Source organism: Cololabis saira, chromosome 5 (genome assembly GCF_033807715.1).
Source record: "Cololabis saira isolate AMF1-May2022 chromosome 5, fColSai1.1, whole genome shotgun sequence".
NCBI classification, from domain to species: Eukaryota; Metazoa; Chordata; class Actinopteri; order Beloniformes; family Belonidae; genus Cololabis; species Cololabis saira.
Window position 1 is genome coordinate 30,894,998 of NC_084591.1, and position 17,833 is coordinate 30,912,830.

Sequence of the window (17,833 nt, forward strand, 5' to 3'; positions counted from 1 at the left end):
AATATCACAGCATGTCTTGTTGCCCTATCAGTTGTTTTATAATTATTAATATGTTCCCGTTTTGTTTTTGTGTCTTGTACGTTCAGTTAGTCTGTAACTTTGTGTTTTGCTGCTGCCTACCTAAAACAGGTCTCTGTTGTAAATGAGACCCTGGGTCTCAATGAGATTTTACCTGTATAAATTAAAGTTATAAATAATAATAAAATAAAACAGGTGATTATTTCATTGTATTCTAGTTTAAAAGACAAATAAATACATTTTTTCGCAATGACTTTCCCTGCTGCACAATACAATTAATACATTTTCAGATGAATATCTTTGAATTTTATTGTCATTTGAAAGAAAACAGTGCAACTGGTTCATTCTGATGCTATAAAAATCTTAATTACTGTATGGTCTCTAGAATCAGCATTTAAAAAGTTTGCTGTAATAACTTGATAATATAGAGGCTTTTTATTTAGTTATCAAACACAATATCACAAATCTTTCACTGACTGAGAAAATACATTTAATAACACAATACGTTTAACTTAATCCACAAATATTTAGAACTAAATTAACACTTCAAAGGAGAAACAACAAAGGCATTGCAGATCAGAAGTGATCTTCTCAAAAAAATAGATGATGGTTCTTGCAATAATGACAAGGAAACAGCCTAGGCTCCTTGGTTCGTCTCCCAGTCTGTTGTATCTGGAATAGGACAGTAAGAATTATTTATAAATAACATGCAGAATTATATGCAGGTGAGATAAAATACAAAATATTTGTATACCTGTCATTTTGGCCCCCTCTTGGGTCTCGGCTGGAACCCCAGTGCCATATTCATTTACACCAGTGACTCTAAAGAAGTAGATTCTTCCCTCTTCCAGGTCAGACACCTTGTAGGAGGACCGGCGGCATTTGTCCGTGAGCCTTGTCCACCCCTTTCTGCTGATGTCACGTATGTCAACAAGATAGTGCTTCACCGCGGCTCCTCCCTCGTTCTCTGGGATGTCCCAGGTGACCGTGGCAGAGTTCTTGGTCACATCTTTGACAGTTATGTGAGAGGGGGGACCAGGTGAATCCAAAACCCTCACATTTAGGGTTAAAGATGCAGATCCAGCATCATTTTGCAGTTTAATTGTGTATTTTCCAGAATCATCACGTGTTGCTTGCTCCACTGTGATGGAGCTGACAGTCCTGCTAGTGTTGATAATTCCTCGGACCCTAAGGTCTACGTCTGCTTTCTCCCATGACACAGTGGGAGTGGGTTTGCCTGCAAAAGGCACGGTCAAAGTAAAGGAGCTGTTATCTTTAACAAGCAGGGTCTTCCTCATCTCAGGGGAAATGTCAAACCTTGGCTTCTCCTCTCTCTCCATGGCAACTTCAGGATCAGTTTCAGGGCTGGGCTCACTGATACCGACCTTATTCATGGAGATCACTCTGAAGACATACTCTGCCCCTGTTATGAGTCCATTTACTGTAAACTCTGTCTTATCTGTGTTATGAACACCAATTGTCCAGTCTCCCGCGGGTAATTTTTTTAATTCAACTTTGTAACCTGTAACTGGTGCTCCACCATCAAACAGTGGCTTGTTCCATGTCAGAGTGATGGAAGACCGAGTTGAATCATTTACAGATGGCTTTGCTGGAGGAGACGGTAGAAATTTTGGATCCTCAGCCAGCGTTAGGGGGCATGGTGGACTGGGTTCACTTAGACCACCAGCATTTTCAGCGAAAACTCTGAATTCATACTCGCATCCCTCATGCAAGCAGGAGGCTTTGACTCGGAGGTCATAGACTGTTTTTTTATTGACCCTGACCCAACGGACACCCTGCTTCTCCCTTTTCTCTACAATGTAACCACTGATGCGACTGCCACCATCAGAAGCAGGCCTCTTCCAACAGATAGTCATGGCGTCACTGGTAGCACTTGTAACCTCAACATCTGTGGGAGGAGAGGGGGATGTGTAGGGATCTAGCGCCTTGATTGGTTCACTTTCCAAAATCTCACCCTCCCCATATTTGTTCACTGCCTTCACCCTAAAAAGGTATTCATTTCCTCTGACCAGCTTCGTTATCTTACAAGTAGTTGTCAGTATATCCCCATACACAAGGGTCCAGGCAACACGACTTGTTTCACACTTCTCAACAATGTAGTACATGATCTCAGAACCACCTGTCTCATGAGGAGCTCCCCAGGACAGGGTGCATTTTTCTGCTGACAGCCCAGACACTTCCAGAGGTCCACCAGGAGGACCTGGCCTGTCCAGCACCTTACAGGTGACACACTTAGATATTGTACCACCTGTGTTCTGCAGGGTCAGAGTATACTGTCCAGAGTCTTTCCTAACAGTCTCTCTGATAACAAGGGAGGTGCATGCTTTTGCTGCAGTTATCTCAACCCTTCCCTTGCTGCCAATATTTCTTCCATTTTTTGACCAAAAAACTGTTGGGTTAGGGCGGCCTGAGATGGAAGCATCTATTTTAATGAGGTCTCCTGCTTTGACAACCAAAACCTGTCTAAACTTGTCATCCATGATCATTTTGGGCGGCTCCACATCATGTTGCACTGTAACCAGTCCAGTGGTTTCAGAAGGTGCACTTAAGAGCTCAGCTGCATTCTTTGCTACAACACGAAAGTCATACTGTTCACCCTCCGTGAGGCAGGTCACTTCCAAGAAGGTGTCCTGTAAATTTGTGAAGTTGCACTTCAGCCAGCAGCTATCTGGTAGTTCTTTGCGCTCAACAATGTACCCAGTTATTTTGGCTCCGCCATCATATTCTGGTTTTACCCATGAGAGTGAAACCGAAGTATTAGTTATATTGGTGACTGTGAGGTTGCCCGGGGGGTCACACTGGTCCCTTGCTGCTACAGGTTCAGACGGATTGCTCCATGGTCCAACACCTGCCATATTCTCAGCACAGACCCGGAACTCATATATCAGACCCTGTTCAACACTTGTAACCTTGTATTGGTTCTCTGTCACCGGGTTTCTGTTTAGTTTTGTCCACAAAATACTGCTTTGATCTTTGCTTTCAATATGATAACCCACAATAGGGCTCCCACCATCACTTTCTGGTTTGCTCCACGTAATGACCACTGCAGACTTTGAGGCCTGTATAATATAAACATTTGTTGGTGGAAAAGGTGGTTTGAAAGGATACTGGGCAACAACGGATTCGGTTTCCACAAACTGGCTCTTCCCATAACGATTCTCTGCAGCAACACGAAACTGATATTCAGTGCCCTGGGTCAATCGGTTGATTTTGATGGATAATCTTGCCACTGTAGCTGAAACAGTATGCCATATTATGCTGCTTGTATCTCTTTTCTCTACAACATAATTAGTGATTTCACACCCCCCAGTGTGAAGTGGGGGTTGCCATGACAGAGAGACAAAGTCAGCACTCAAATCATCCACACTGAGGTCAGTTGGTGGTCCAGGTCTTTCAAAAACATTCACAAAGATTTCAGCTGATGCCGTTCCAACAGAGTTGGTCATAGTCACTTCATACACGCCGATATCAGTCCTGGCTGCATCCTTGACAGTCAGTTGAGATACTGAGTCAGATGTCTGTACATTTACCCTGCTTGTCTCTTTCAGTAGTTTACCCTCTTTTTTCCAAACTACTGTAGGTAGTGGCAGACCCTTGACTGGAACATCAATCTTCAAATCATTCCCTGCCTTCACACTGAACGTGTTGGACAGAAGAGTAATGACAGGCTCCGAACTTGTATCCATAACTATAACAGGTGCCAACAGGGACTTTGGTTCACTCTTCCCTTTTTCATTGACAGCACTCACTCTGAAGAAATACTCATTTCCTTTAGTCAGCCCATCAATAGTCATCTCCAGTACCTTACTCTCTGAATATTTTGTCCATGTTTCATCACCCTTGGCTTGCATTTCTACAATGTAACGTGAGATTTTGCTTCCTCCATCATGAGCAGGCTTCTCCCAAGTAAGTCTTGCATTATTGGAAGTGACATTACAAAGTGTGATTTTACCAGGAGGTGGGGGAGCCTCAGAGACTTTGACAGGCTCCATGGTCTCTACTGGTACTCCAGTGCCAAACTCATTTACAGCCAGGACACGGAAGTAATAGAAGCATCCTTCCTGTACATTTTCAATCTTATATGAAGTCCTCATACAGTTGCTACAGACGCTTGTGAATGCCTTCCTGGACTCTTCTCGCTTTTCCACAATGTAGTGTGAAATATTTGATCCTCCATCAATAAGGGGTGATTCCCAGGAGATGGACACAGAGTCCCTCTTTACATCTTTTACTTCTAAATTTGTTGGTGCACTGGGAGAATCCATCACTCTAACATTGATGAATGCTGATTTGGAGCCACTACAGTTCTCAGCAGTCAACACATACTTTCCACAATCATTTCTGTTAACATTTTCTATCAGTAAGACGGTATAGGAGCTTGTTACCTCAATTTGGGCACCCTCACTTAGACAGCCACCTTCCTTTGACCATTTAACTATTGGGTCTGGCCTTCCCCTGATGGTGACAAAGAGACGTAGGGTTGAGCAGGCTCTAACATTAATGATTTTCCTTAAGGAACTTTCCAGCTCAATCTCAGGTGCCTCAACTTTCTCAGTCGGTATCACAGATCCAGGCAGATCCACATGTTCTCCGACTCCAGCCCCATTTATTGCACGTATACGAAAACTGTACTCTGCATTTTCCGTTAGTCCTTTGACGGTGTAGTTTGTGTCTTTTACACCTGTGCTAGGTGTGCATGTAATCCATTCATCTTGTGTGGCTCCTTTCATCTCAACTACAAATCCACAGATGGCTGCTCCACCATCATAGATGGGTTTTGACCAAGTCAATGACGTGGTACTACTGGAGTAGTCTGTCACTTTGGGGTTGGTGGGTGGACCAGGGGGGTAAACAGCTTCACATACTTTTATATACTCACTCGGTTCACTGGGTGCTCCCACACCAGCTGCATTTTCTGCAAGGACTCTAAACTGATAATAATGTCCATTTGTGAGCCCTGTGCATCGGAATCGCAAATCATTAAGCCTTCGTTTGTTGCATTTCGTCCATCTGATACCATCTTTGTCACATTTCTCCAGGATGTAGCCATCAATTTCTGAGCCCCCATCACTCTCAGGCCTTTCCCATGTTAGCAGTACAGAGTCATCAGTCACAGCACCGGCTGTAGGAGTAGACGGCGCGCTAGGTGTTGTGAAAGGATTTTGTGCAATGAAGGGCTCTGATTCAAGAAAGTCACCAACACCAAATCTATTCACGGCAGCAATTCTGAATATGTATTCTTTGCCAGGCCCCAGTTTTGACACTTTGTAACTCATGGCTTCAATGTTAGAATCTACCCCTGTCCATGTAACACGGCTGGTCTCCCTTTTTTCAATAACAAAGTGGGTGACAGGGGCACCACCATCATTTAGAGGAGGGTTCCAGTGAAGATGACACTTCTCTGCACTCACAACTTTCACCTTTAGATCTCCATCAGGAGGACCAGGTCTGTCTAATACTTTCACATTAACTGGAATAGATATACTTCCACCAATGTTGGTGAGGCTTAACACAAAGCGTCCTCCATCTACACGTGTGCAGTCCCTGACAGTGAGCGTTGTATGGGTGAGGGTGTTTTTGAACTCCATTCTTGGTGTAACTTTGTCAATCTCCCTTCCGTCTTTCATCCATATCACTTCTGGAAGAGGTTTCCCAAAGTAATCGGCATCAATAATAAACGTCTCCCCAGACTGAACAGCAGTAGTAATCTTGTACTTAGGGTCAATGACAGCAGTGGGTGCTTCAATCACATCTTGAGCCAGGATGATTACACCTTCAGAGGGTGTACTCCAAACACCAGCACCATTCTTCGCGGTTACCCTAAACTCATACCTTTGCCCCTCTGTCAGCCCTGTGACCGGGAATAGATTCTCAATAACATTAGTGAAATTTGCCTTCATCCATCTGCCATCTGGGAGCTCCTTCTTTTCAACAACATACCCTGTAATACTACTTCCACCATCATACTTGGGTTTTTCCCATTGGAGTGTAATGGTCTCTCTGGTTACAACGACAGCTTCAGGTCTACCAGGGGGATCACAGCGGTCTCTTGCCACATAGCATTCAGATGTTTTACTAGACGGACTGAGTCCAGCAATATTTTCAGCAAAGACTCTGAATTCATACTCAATGCCTTCCTCCAAGCCGCTTGTTTTGAAGCGAGTATCAGTTATAACAAACTTGTTTAGTTTGGTCCATAAAATACTGTTCTTCTCTTTACGTTCAAGGTGATACCCAGTGATGGGGCTGCCTCCGTCTTTGACTGGAGGCTCCCACTCAACCACCATGCTGTATTTTGTCACAGTAGACACCCAGGGGGTACCAGGAGCAGCAGGCACACTGAATGGATATTGTGCCATTACAGCTGGAGAGGTGATTGCAGAACTTTTTCCATACCTATTTTCCGCAAACAGTCTGAATTGGTATTCACTTCCTGTCTTCAGCTTGGTAACCTTGATTGTGGTTCTCACCGTTGTTGCTGACACAATCTGCCAATCTGTGCTTGTAGTTTCCCGTTTCTCAACTACGTAGTTGTCTAGCTGACAGCCACCTGTATATTCGGGTGGCTCCCATGAGATGATGGCATAGTCAGAACTAATCTCATCGATCCTCACAGGCCCTTTGGGTGGATCTGGCTTTTCAAGAACAACCACGGTGACTTCTCCAGTGAATTTTCCAGCATCGTTACTTGCTGTGACAGAGTACTGACCAGAGTGGTCCCTTGCAGCATGTCTGATATGAAGGACAGTTAATGACGCTTTAGTTAAAATCTCTAGTCTTGATGTCTCTTTAACTGCCTGACCATCTCTTCTCCATTCAATCTTTGGTGTTGGGTGCCCAGCCACAGGGATCTCTACTTTCAGATCTTGGCCATTCTTTACCGTGAATGTGGTAAAAGTTATCTGCAGTTCAGGCTTGACAGCATTTTCTTTTTTTGTAGCAGAGGCGGTCTGGACTTGGAGCTGGTTTCCTTGATCTTCTGCAGAAGAAGGCTGACCTGGGTTGGAGAAGTATAAGTATTAAATAAAGTATGTCTTTTGAAAAAAGAAAATCCCTTCAGAAAGACAATCTGAATGTCAAACACACAATATTCATTTTGAAATACGGATGTATTATTTCACTGCCAGTGAGAGCAATGGTCAGCTCTCTTTGTAAAGTAAAGAGAACATTTGTAGAGAGAAAGGTCAACATTAACAAAGGTGGAAACAAGAATTCATTTTTGGTGTTGATTGGGACCACTTTTCTAACAATGTTCAAATATAGCATGTGCGTGCGTGCGTGTGCACTCTTTTATGGAGTATCTGAGCATTTCATCTGTCAAAAAATGTCATAAATAAATATGTCAAAAGCATAACATTTCTTAGGGATTTGAAAATACAATTTTGACAGTAATATAAATTGTATGACTACCATTTGAATCAAGGTACTGTTAATATATATAACAAAAGGCTTTACAAATGTATAGAATAGAATATAAATGCTTTATTTATCCCATGTGGTGCAAAAAGCTAGGATGAAAAATGTAATATGGAAAAAACAAGTTTGAGATATGTACGGACAAATATCTGTACAAATATAAATAGCTGTAACAATCTATGGTCTTACACTGTCACACTTACACATATGACTAACGTGTACATGATTTTATGTGTAGAAAATACTGTAATGTTAATTTAAAATATCTATTAGTGGGTGAGTGCCCAGGATACCTTGGACAAAAGGTCTGGAGGATGATGAAGCAGCTGCTGTGAGCTCTGCATCAGACTCCTGTGTCGTGTTTCTATTTGGAGCTTGAGCGTTTGGTCCCGCTTCATCTTCCACCTACAATAGGGAATGGGTAAAAGAAAAATGAAAGCGAAACGTGTTCCCTTTGAGAAATCAAAGGCAAGCCAACACAAAATGTTTTCCTTTTTTTCTTGTTCTAAGCAGAAATTCCACATTAAATGGTGTAATCCATAGCCCCTTTACAACTGTGTTTGGGGAAACTTTCCAACATGTTTGGAAGCCATCTGATTGTTGGTAACAGCAACACTTGACAGTGCTAAAAATAGATTTAAGATCCTGCAGAGCTGACTGCTATCTGCTTTGCCAAACACAGGAATGTATATTATTATCTTACTCTCAAAGTTCTAATTAAATAGTTCACTTTAAGAAATCATCAAAAGGAACAATCAATAAAATAAAAAATAGTTATGACACTACCTGAAATTATTCTATACTATGCTACAATACATTTGAAGACACAAAATGTCAAGTAACCAATGTCAAGCTCAGCTTTACTTACAGTTCTGGTTGTCTCCATCCTCTTTTTCACTTGAATTTGGGATATATATCAAAGTCAAGCGCGCTCTCAAAATCCAGCTTGTTCATATAGTTTGCCAAGAAGCACAGAGGGAGATGAGTCCATGGGTGAGCCCCGAAACTTGTAAGTAGACACTCACAGCCCACTGCCTGCTTTATCTCCAACAGCATTGAATGACCAAAATAAACACTGAGCTGGGTTGGTCAGCTGCTCATTCTTTCAGAATTAGTTTAGCCCATGTGGGTCAACTATGAAAAACTGGAAAGTTACTCAAGGGTTAGATATTGTGCCCCCACTATTATGTGAAATTAAAGGATCACATAACTTTACAAGTCAGTTGCCTTCTAATTATATTTGAATATGTGTGTAGTCATGCTAGGGTATATAAGTGAGTTGTCCAGAGAAAAGCAATCAATATACTATTATATATAGGGTGTTTAAGTATAAGGTCCGAGTGGGACTAGGAGTTTCATGTCCAAGACCAGAGCACTTCTTTTCAACATGGTAATAACTGAAAAATTAATCAAACAAGTTCTTACAATTCTGTAGTTTGAGTTAGGAGTTGTATCCATATTTCTTTTTTTATAGTAGAGGAATGTTTCACTACAGCTGAAGTGTTTCTAAGTATGATCTTATTTTCAGTGGACTTTTCAGTGAACATGAGCATTAAACCCACTTTAGCTGGTGAGGTTTTGACAGTTCACTTCACATTGTTTAGTCTTGAGGAGCTTCTCTCACTTGCAATTTAAGTAGGCTTCATTGGGTAATGAATAGACATTTTAGACCTATCATTTAGATTGTAATAATATATTGAAGTTATTAAAGAACTTGCACTCCCCCATGACTTCAGCGCCCACACCCTTGGTGGGGTTGGCAAAAGGGCCTTTCTGTGTGGAGTTTGCATGTTCTCCCCATGTTCCCTTGGTAGCTAATGTGAGCTACCCTCACAAAAACATGCACACAGTCCTGGGCACATACACATACATGCCCCCTCTGGCCAGCCGGGGCGCCAGATGGGGTGGGGGAGATCTGGCCGGAATAACGTGATCCTTCCATGCACTACGTCCGGCCAGAGAAACCCCACCCTGTCTGGTGAAAAGAAGCGGCCTGCTCACTCCTCGGGTTAAGGAGGAGACTTGAGCTCAGTGCAGGGCCCTCCTGGGGTTGGTAGAGGATGGCAATGCCCAGGACTGACTTAGGTAGGAGCACGGGGTGGTAAAAATGAGAAAAAATCGGGGATAAAAATATACATATATAAAAAAAAGAACTTGCATTCAGTATTAATCAAACTGACTGCTCTGAACTTGTTTACTATGAGTTAATCTGATAGGACACTGCTTTCCTGTGAGTGTGAAATGTAAATACTTCATGTAAGTTCCTTATGGTAATAGTAAGCTTTAGTATGCCCTCATCTCTTTACAGCATTTCTGTATATATATTGACATTTTACATGGAGGTCAATGGAAATTGACCATGAAATTTACTCACTTTTACAGCAACCCCCAGTGGTCACTCGAGGAACTGCAACTTTAATTATTTTCCGAGTTCAAGCAAAGATTAGAATGTTGGCGCTTGTACTTTAACACAGTACTTTACAGGCGATTCAGTCCGAGTTTGGAGTTTAATTCAATTGCATAAGCATTTATTTTGAAAAAAGAAACCGGAAATCCAGAAATGCCAACGAGGCGGAAGCGGGCCTGCTGCTCAGCTGGTCCGGCTCGGTTACCGGTGGTCCTCGGTTTGTGGCGACTAGATACTTCAGCCGGGCTGATACAGATGTCTTCAAAAGGGCCAGTGGGCTGTCGCTTTCAAGATGTTGACTCAAAGCCGAAGTCCAAAAGTAGAGGTGAGATCACTAAAAACATGAAAGCTCTATTTACTTTTGTTAGAATTTAAGGTGATTACCTTCACGCTGTTCATGTCAAGTTGCCAGTGACTTGTTTATAAACGAAAATATTAAGAATACATAAACTAAAGTTTCTGTGTCATTTTACCTGTGTCATTTTACCAGTGGCGGCTGGGGCAAAACATTTTTTTTTTTGGGGGGGGGCGCAATTTACCTTGGCGTACATAGGGGTGTAACGGTGCAAGTTTGGTACAATAAGGAAAAAAGAGGTAGAAAATAATATTTTGGTCCTTTTTTAATATTGAAAAATGTAACCATCCAACAATGGCTTATTGGTCATAGGTTTTAGTGAAGCAGTTCAGTTCTGCTGCAGTGGAAAAAGAGAACTGAACTGAAGTAGGGGTTTATCATTTCAACAAGTCCACTGTTATTTTGTATTGTTTTTTTTCTTCCTGGTTTGGGTTCAGTTTATTTTTACACATTAGAGAGAAAAATAACATTAACATTTTTTTGTTTTGTTTTTGTTTTGTTTATTCACTTTCACACATGTGAATTGGTCTCCTGGAGAAGCTATCAAAAGCTTATGGTAGGAGCCAATGAACATACATACAGTAGGCAGGAATACATACATACACTTGCACTTAATACACACATAACACAACAAAACAACATGCACATTATACTAGACTACCACTTACATGCAACGTATCACATTACAAACACTTAACATGAAACATTTTGTGATCCCGGAGTGTACGTTTATATATATATGAGCTTAACAATTGATTCTTTAACTGCCGTTTAAATATGGAGATGGACTGTGACTTTTTAAGGTTATCATTCAGCTCATTCCAAATCTGTGTTCCCCGACACACAACACTCAAACTTGTTCCCACAAGTTTACGTTTTTTCCCTATAATGAGGTGTTTGTGTCTAGTTTTGTGGGTGTGCTGGGGAACGGAGATTGGGATGAGTTGAGTTAGTCTGGGATTCAAACCTGAGACCACCTGATATATTGTACATGCATTATGGGAGTAGTTATATTCTTTGAGTCGAAGAATACCATAGTGGGCAAACAGATGTCGAGTAGGTGAGTTAAATTCAGTCCAAGAGATGGCACGGATAATTTTTTTCTGTAAAACTTCTAATTTTTTTAGATGACTGGGGTAAGTATTACACCAAATAATATTGCAGTAATTTAAATGAGGTTCAAACAAAGTTTTATAAAGAGTGAGAAGGGCAGAGCGTGGAAGCAGGTGTCTCAGTTTGAAAAACAGACCGACATATTTAGATAGTTTTTCCACTAGGTGATCTATATGACATTTAAAATTTAGACAGTCATCAATGAGGATTTCCATTGCTCTGTCTGGAATTTATATTATTTGAAAACATAACGTTCCTTTCTTACAGATATTTGATCATATACAAAATCAACAAATATTATTTCAAAAGCAAGTGTTATTTAACCTATTTAAAACAGACATAAAAATCTGTTTTGTGTAGTTCGGTTTGATTTTCTAAAAAAGACGGGGAAGGAATTGTCCAATCACATTAGATAAAAAGGGACGCACTAGACTGCGTCCCTTTTAAGAATCTGATTCAAACCAATTAAAAGAGATCCTCGGGTCACGTGATTATCAAATGGATTCTGTTTGACAGGCACCCCTTCCGGAAGTAAATAAAAAACATTTTGTAACCAAATAAATATTTAAACAACATTTTATTACTACTGACATTCACCCAAAGACTGAAATAACACCTTCTTTTAATAATTATATGCATCTTACACATGTTTTTTCTTTTTCTTATTCTTCTTCTCTTGATTTGATGGGGCAGCGCCCTAGCGCCCTCTACTGACCAGCCGCACTGCTTTATACTCATAAATATGACTTGCTTTTGGGTATTTTGAAAAGTGTAAATCCTCGTTTGGGAAAATGTTTTTAGAGTATTAATAAATAAAACATTTATAGGGTACAACTGAGTACACTTTCCTCCTGCAGCTATCCTCAAATCGTGAGTGACCACATTTATTTTCTTCTCTTCTTTGTTCATTTTCTTTGTTTTGTTCATTCGTTTCGTTTTCTTCTTATTAGTATCTTTTGTTTAGGAAGTCTGCCTTTGTTGAAAAGGATAGGCAAAATAAGCCATGAGGCTTCAGCCTATACCTTTTTGGTCAAAAAAAAAAAAAAAAGGAAATGTGTACATATATATAATATATATATTTATACCTGTGTGTATACTGTACATATACAGTGTGTATGCAAACATCTTAAAATGTAAATGACCAAAACAAAATAAACTAAACTAAAGTACAGATTAGTTCATGTTCACTTGTAAATAGATCTGTCGGGGAGGACTAAGGAGAAAAATACTTACAATAACACATTGGCCTCGATCTATTGTCAGTTCTCACATCTCCCTGTTGTTCTGGTTTTGAACAGATCCAGCCATGCCACACCTGTTTGTGTACAGCCGCCAGGACTTTGTCAAAGCTGTGTGTCGTCACAGTGAACACTGTCCTGCCGCGGTGGCAGTGCCGACAATGTTCGACTCTACTCTCCGAGCTGGCTGGACTCAAAGAATGGAGAGGGGGCTCTTCCGCTACCATCTTGGGGATTTAGAAACTCGTATCCTACCGGGTCCAAATGGCTATGTGGCTCAGCTGAATATTCAGCGAGGGACAGAAAGAAGGAAGCCTGAGAAGATACTGAGCATTCAGCAGGAGTTTAATGCCAGCCAGTTCAACTTCAACAAGATAAATCCGGACGAAGTTGTATTTGAGATGACGAAGGACACGTATGGAGACACGACTTTACGTGATGAGGGACAGTTGTCTGATCCCTGCAGAGTGGTTGTATTGATCAATGTCAGCCCACTGGAGTTTGGACATTGTCTCTTTGTTCCAGATCCCTCACGCTGTTTCCCACAGATCCTGACGAGGTCTGCAGTCCAGGTTGGGATTGACTCTGTGCTCCTAAGCTCAGATCCGGGTTTTCGTGTGGGGTTCAACAGTCTCGGAGCATTTGCATCTGTCAACCATTTACACCTTCACGGATATTACCTGGACCATAAGCTGAAGATAGAGTCCATGCAGGTTAAGCCTTTGATACCTGAAAAGGGATTGTATCGTATCCAGGTCTTTCCTCGAGGATTCTTGTTTTATACAGAATCAGAAGACGTAGACAATGTGGCAAAAGCCATCTGTCAATGCACAGATTTTCTTGTGAATGAAGATATTGCTCACAATCTGTTCATGACCAGAGGTTGTCCACCATGCCGGCGCTTTCGGAGAAAAAACGATAACATTTTAAGAAATGGCGTACGTATTGCCATATGGCCTAGAACATCCTGCTTTGGTGCCAAAGAGGAATCTGCTTTCAACGTTGCACTTTGTGAACTGGCTGGGCATTTGCCATTCAAGAACAGAAAGGATTATGAGTGCACAACTGAGAAAGATGTCATTGATACAGTACAGAAGTACCTTTTACCGGATGACGCATTTGTCAGGTTGGAGGAGAAGCTCACTAATCACTTACTGACTTTATAATGCGTGGACAGAATTAAGCCAAACAATGACATCACAAGCCACATCAGAAGTCAAACATCTTCACACAGCTAAATAAATAGACTGCATTTACATTGGGATCTACGGTACTAGTTTTGTTGAGCACTTGAAGTACTTTACCCTACACGCCACATGTTCTGCAACAGTTTCTGTACTGTTCTTTCCAAGTCTGTGCTGGGCTCTTTCTCCATCATATTCACAGTCACATATCAGTCAGAATGTACCCAAAAGTCTTTTGTTGTGAAATGGATGTGTGGATTGACCCATCTAACAGTCCTGCAAACATTTGGTGATGGCTAGACAATGTTTTTTTTTTTTTATGAATATTTGAACGCCTTTGGACCACTGAATTGAAAATGGTTTTAGTTTCATCACAGAACGCATGGGTGACACCTGCTGGTACAGTGGTTGTACAGCCTTGCATGTGGACTGTTGAGTCTTGTTGAATTGAGAAAATTACTTAAATAAAGCTGATATCTAACTTAATTTAATGTCTGCTTTTCTTCATTGCCTTATGAAGTATCTTTAAATGAAGTGTTGAACACAAACTAACATATTAATCATACACATATTAATTGGGTAATTCATTTAATCAAAATAACTACATTGTGTATAAATTAGATTAATTTAGAATGATGGTATTTGGTACCATATGAATAAAGTTGAATTGAAATGGTGTGTAATTATTGATCATTACACACTTGACACAACAAATATTTACAGGGTTCAATGAGACTGTGATGTAATTATTAGAATATAGTATTTGGGATGTTATTTATTTTTTTACTTATTACTGGTGTGATTGGTGCATACAAGTGCAATGCATTTTTATGATATAGGCTCATACAAAAAATAGTTTCTCCACAGTAGATGGTTTAAGACGACTTCCCTTTTTTTGAGACAGCTTCCTCATCTTTGGAGAAGACCGGTATCCTAAGGGGTCACTCACATGGTTTTTCCAGATTTGAAGCAAGCTTTGCACCACTTCACAATGATATCTGGTGGAGTCTGAGGCGTGGTCCGGAGACTTGGAATCAGGGGCAACGTCACTACAGTTTTCCAAGAGTGGTGGAGTTTGGCTTTCACTAGGGGAAGACTGTGCTGCAGTGGTGCAGGTTATTGCAGCAGCAGCAGCAGGTACACTGGCTGTTTCCACTCAGCTCATTATTTCCTCCTGCTTTATAAGGAGATATCTGGATGGACACAAACAAAACTGTATTATCTCTAAAAGGTTCTTAAACTGGATTTATTATGTGTTGCTGAAAGGAACCAACAGTCGCTACACTAAACTCTGCTGGGATCCAGTGTTGAGATTATTAAGTTATTTCATCTATCGATTTGTTTCCACTAGCACTGTTTTCTTTTCTTTTCTTTTTGCCCCTTCACACAATTTTCAAACTGATGTATTCCAGTGGGAACTTTCTTCTTTTGACTTCACCACATTTCAGACACCTCCCACTCCCACCCCAGACCTCAAATCTGTTTCAAACTCTGAGGAATTTTCCTCTTTTTGCCTTCTCCCTCACACGGTTTTCAAACTCATGTATCTAATATGGGAACTCTCTTTTTTTTTTTTGTTTCGTTCCTGTTGTATCTTCCTAAAATAAGTCACTGTCCACACATGAAACTCTGTTTGTGGTGTTAACTGAGCCAGCTTGCAACATACATGTCTTATCTCAGTTTACAGTCTTCTTCTTCTTCTAACATCCTTTACCTCCAACATCCTCAGCACGCCCCCTCCTGGCTGGACTATTAGGTACTGCAACATACGTGTTATTGTTGTTAACTCCATATAACTAAATGTAAGAACAAAGAATATAACTGCAGGAACAAACGCAAACAAAGGATCCGCTGCAAGTTCCCTTTTTCTTTTAACCGTCTTCATATTTCAGTTTTATTCCTAGATCGTTTCCAATTTAAAATTCATGTCATAGTTTACAAGCACAACAGCAACATTTTAATGTTTTGTTTCAAGAGTTTTTGGGATTTGCAATATTATCGTTATTCAACTTTTCATCAGTGTCATGTTTTATGGTTGAATTACGTTTAAATCTAGTCGAGAAACTGTATTTAATCAAAGTCAAGTTGGGGGATATCTCCACTGTTGGTGGAGAACGAAAGGGCAAAGATCCTGTGGGACTTCCAGATCCAGACCGATGAACTGGTGATGGCTAACTATAGTGGTGGTTGACAAACTCCCACACGGCAATCCCAAGCAACAGCAATATCAAGAAGGAACATGAGAAGCTGGAGCAGTACCAGGGGTTGAAGGAGGAAGTAGAGAAGATCTGGAAGGTGAAGACAGCAGTGGTGCTGATAGTAGTTGGAGCACGTGGAGATGTGACCTCCAAACTGGGAGAGTTGCTCCAGCACATCACAGGAACAACATCCGAGATCTCAGTCCACAATATATATATATATATGTATATATATATATATATATATATATATATATATATATATGTATATGTATATGTGTGTGTGTATGTATATTGTCAAAGACACAAAACGGAGAAACGTTCCTTTAAGCAAGCCTAATAGGGTTGCTGAAAACAAGGAGAACCAACATAACACATGGTCTCTGAAGGGCACATCAATTGCTAGAGTGACATCACCACGGCAGCAGCGTAGAGCTGAGCTGAAGGATCACTAGATACCTGCTCATTCATGTGAATGAGGCTCCTCATCAGGGAGCTCAGACTGCTTATCAGCTATGTTCACATACTATATCCTATTTCCAAGGCTTCACAACATGTTTAACTAAAAACATAAAGGAAACAACCAAACTTGTGAGTGATTTAGCTAAAGAAATGCTGAAAAGGGACCCCTGTGCCTTTGTAAAGCCTTTTGAATTGGCTTTGTGTATGAAATGTGCTATACAAATAAACTTGTTTGCCTTGCCTCAAGTATATTAACTTTAAGCAGAATAAATACCTAATTCATCTTACCATACAGAAAACTTTTAGTCGCCTAGTTCTTTCATGATCCCTCCAGGTGAACCTCAGATGACCTCAAGTTACACAGTTTAACCCGAAGCTGAAATGTGAAAACTCACTGAGGTTAGAATGTATTTATTAGTTGGCCCTGTTGTATTAATATATTTTGTTGTTTTCTTTTTTGTTTTAAGGATAAAACAGAGTATGAGGCATTGTTTTCCTTTAGGTTTTTCTCAATAATGTCTTACTTTAGGGTAAAACTTCGTTTTAAAATGTTTAAGACATGTTTTGCATTTGTTTATCTTTTATGTCTGATTTTTTTCCAGCACCCTCGAGGATTTTTCATTTCACAGAAAGCACATGATGTTTTCTGATCCAGGTGCTTTTCTAATTCCTGTCTATTTGACTTTACTTGCATTGTATTTACCGTAAGTACAGTTCATGGATCGTTACTTACGTATTTGCATTTGTCCTGTTCTTGTCGTGCTGCTTAGTGCAAACACAAAAGCACTGTACCTTACCTTTATGAGAAAGTAACAAACACTACATTTATACATGATAATAATACTCATGAATATTTTATTTGTCTTTTTTCAGATAAAACGAATAGAACGAATAAATTGTCAATTACCGTGTTTTCAGTTTTTTTTGTCCTGAGACCAAATCAAACGAGAAGTCTCTCCCTGTTTCATCTGTAAATTAAAATAATTATTTAAAATATCTTGACTGTCAGTTAGTCACGCAAAAAAGTTTTTACAATAAATAAAAAAAATCACATTTTGTCTAAATAATTAAAAACCCTGGCCATATTTTTGTCATTGGTACTTGGATATTTGTCTTAGCCTTGAATAATTTACTTTTCAGTTTAATTCATTTTATTTGAAGCTCCCAGACCCCTGAGGTTCATCTGGATCTGGTTTGTTGTGTCTCCCAAGAACCAGAACCAAGCAAGGTGAGGCAGCGTTCAGTTATTCTGCTCCTCACCGGTGGAACAAACTTCCTGTAGACCTGAGGTCTGCTCCAACTGTAGATCCTTTAAATCAGGCCTAAAAACATTACTGTTTACTCAAGCATACTCCTAAATTAAATACTTACCTGCTGGACTCTACTGCCCTTATTTTTAACAGCTTGTGCTTTTTATTATT

General features: G+C 40.3%; 2 protein-coding genes across 2 annotated transcripts; one reads left to right on the top strand and one right to left on the bottom strand.

Moving 5' to 3' along the window:
* Positions 1-296: 296 nt before the first annotated feature.
* LOC133444060 (titin-like) lies at positions 297-8,487 on the bottom strand. Its single transcript, XM_061721521.1, has 4 exons — positions 8,324-8,487; positions 7,749-7,860; positions 773-7,036; positions 297-690 (listed from the first exon to the last, which is right to left on the bottom strand). The coding sequence occupies exons 1-4, from the start codon at positions 8,339-8,341 to the stop codon at positions 656-658; spliced, it is 6,429 nt and encodes a 2,142-aa protein (XP_061577505.1). The 5' UTR covers positions 8,342-8,487; the 3' UTR covers positions 297-655.
* A 1,544-nt stretch (positions 8,488-10,031) lies between these two features.
* On the top strand, positions 10,032-14,238 carry gdpgp1 (GDP-D-glucose phosphorylase 1). The gene is made up of 2 exons (XM_061722577.1): positions 10,032-10,187; positions 12,629-14,238. Exons 1-2 carry the CDS (start codon positions 10,118-10,120, stop codon positions 13,732-13,734), a joined length of 1,176 nt encoding a protein of 391 aa, XP_061578561.1. The 5' UTR covers positions 10,032-10,117; the 3' UTR covers positions 13,735-14,238.
* Positions 14,239-17,833: the final 3,595 nt, after the last annotated feature.

What these genes read in the sequence shown, in the direction of transcription:
- LOC133444060 (XM_061721521.1), bottom strand. An exon ending in CTCCAGACCTTTTGTCCAAG is followed by an intron (nt 7,037 to 7,748) that starts GTATCCTGGGCA and finishes TCTCCAACCCAG; the next exon opens with GTCAGCCTTCTTCTGCAGAA. An exon ending in AGAGGGGGCCAAAATGACAG is followed by an intron (nt 691 to 772) that starts GTATACAAATAT and finishes GTCCTATTCCAG; the next exon opens with ATACAACAGACTGGGAGACG.
- gdpgp1 (XM_061722577.1), top strand. Translation starts at nt 10,118, where the DNA reads ATGTCTTCAAAAGGGCCAGTGGGCTGTCGCTTTCAAGATGTTGACTCA. An exon ending in GCCGAAGTCCAAAAGTAGAG is followed by an intron (nt 10,188 to 12,628) that starts GTGAGATCACTA and finishes GGTTTTGAACAG; the next exon opens with ATCCAGCCATGCCACACCTG.